Consider the following 650-nt stretch of genomic DNA (forward strand, 5'->3'; position numbering starts at 1 on the left):
TCAGTGCCTGGCTGGGTGGGGGCTGCAGGGTGTCCCCCCGCAGCCGTCGGCTCCCCACGGTGAGGATTCCCATCCCGCCTGTCCTCCCACAACCGGAGCAGGTGGGGCTGAGGGTTTAGGATGTAGGTGCACGTGGCATTTTGGGAGGGCTGGGACCCCCGACGGGGAACTACACCTTTCAGCATGGTGATGGCAGGAAGCTGTGCTCAGCACAGGGCTCTGTCACATTGGAGTCTTTGCTCTGCGGTCAGGTCATCCCTGCTAGAGAAGAGGCAGTGACCCAACACAGCTTATGCCCTGTGTCACCTTGGCCCCTGGCTCTGCCAGCTGGGACTGTGCTGATTCCTGCTTCTCTCTCCCAGCACCTGACCTTTTCCCTACTGTCAGTCACTGTCCTGGTGTCCTTTGGCTCCTCCATGCTCTATGGCTACAACCTGGCTGTGGTGAACTCGCCGGCAGTGGTAAGGGACAACTAGCCTCTCTGGGAGCAGGGGATGGGCTCTGCGTCCCCCTGGGAGGGTAGAGGGACCGCTACCCAGCAGCCCCACATCAAAATTCTGGAATTTCCCTTGGGCAGGCACCCATAGGAAGCAGCCCAGGAGATGGAAGGCATGGGAGGGATAAGGGAGCCTGTGTTCTTGACCCCCCCC

At 60.9% G+C, this 650-nt stretch overlaps 1 protein-coding gene across 1 annotated transcript in view; it reads left to right on the plus strand.

Annotated features, from left to right (window-relative positions):
- Window positions 1-327: 327 nt before the first annotated feature.
- Window positions 328-650, plus strand: part of LOC104464336 (solute carrier family 2, facilitated glucose transporter member 9-like) — a gene marked incomplete at its 5' end in the record, with an annotated part of 6789 nt that continues 6466 nt past the window's right edge. The window contains 1 exon segment of the mRNA XM_010077007.1: window positions 328-461. Coding sequence (XP_010075309.1) covers window positions 328-461 — 134 coding nt within the window.

This window comes from Pterocles gutturalis, unplaced genomic scaffold, assembly GCF_000699245.1.
Source record: "Pterocles gutturalis isolate BGI_N339 unplaced genomic scaffold, ASM69924v1 scaffold15358, whole genome shotgun sequence".
Taxonomy (NCBI): Eukaryota; Metazoa; Chordata; class Aves; order Pterocliformes; family Pteroclidae; genus Pterocles; species Pterocles gutturalis.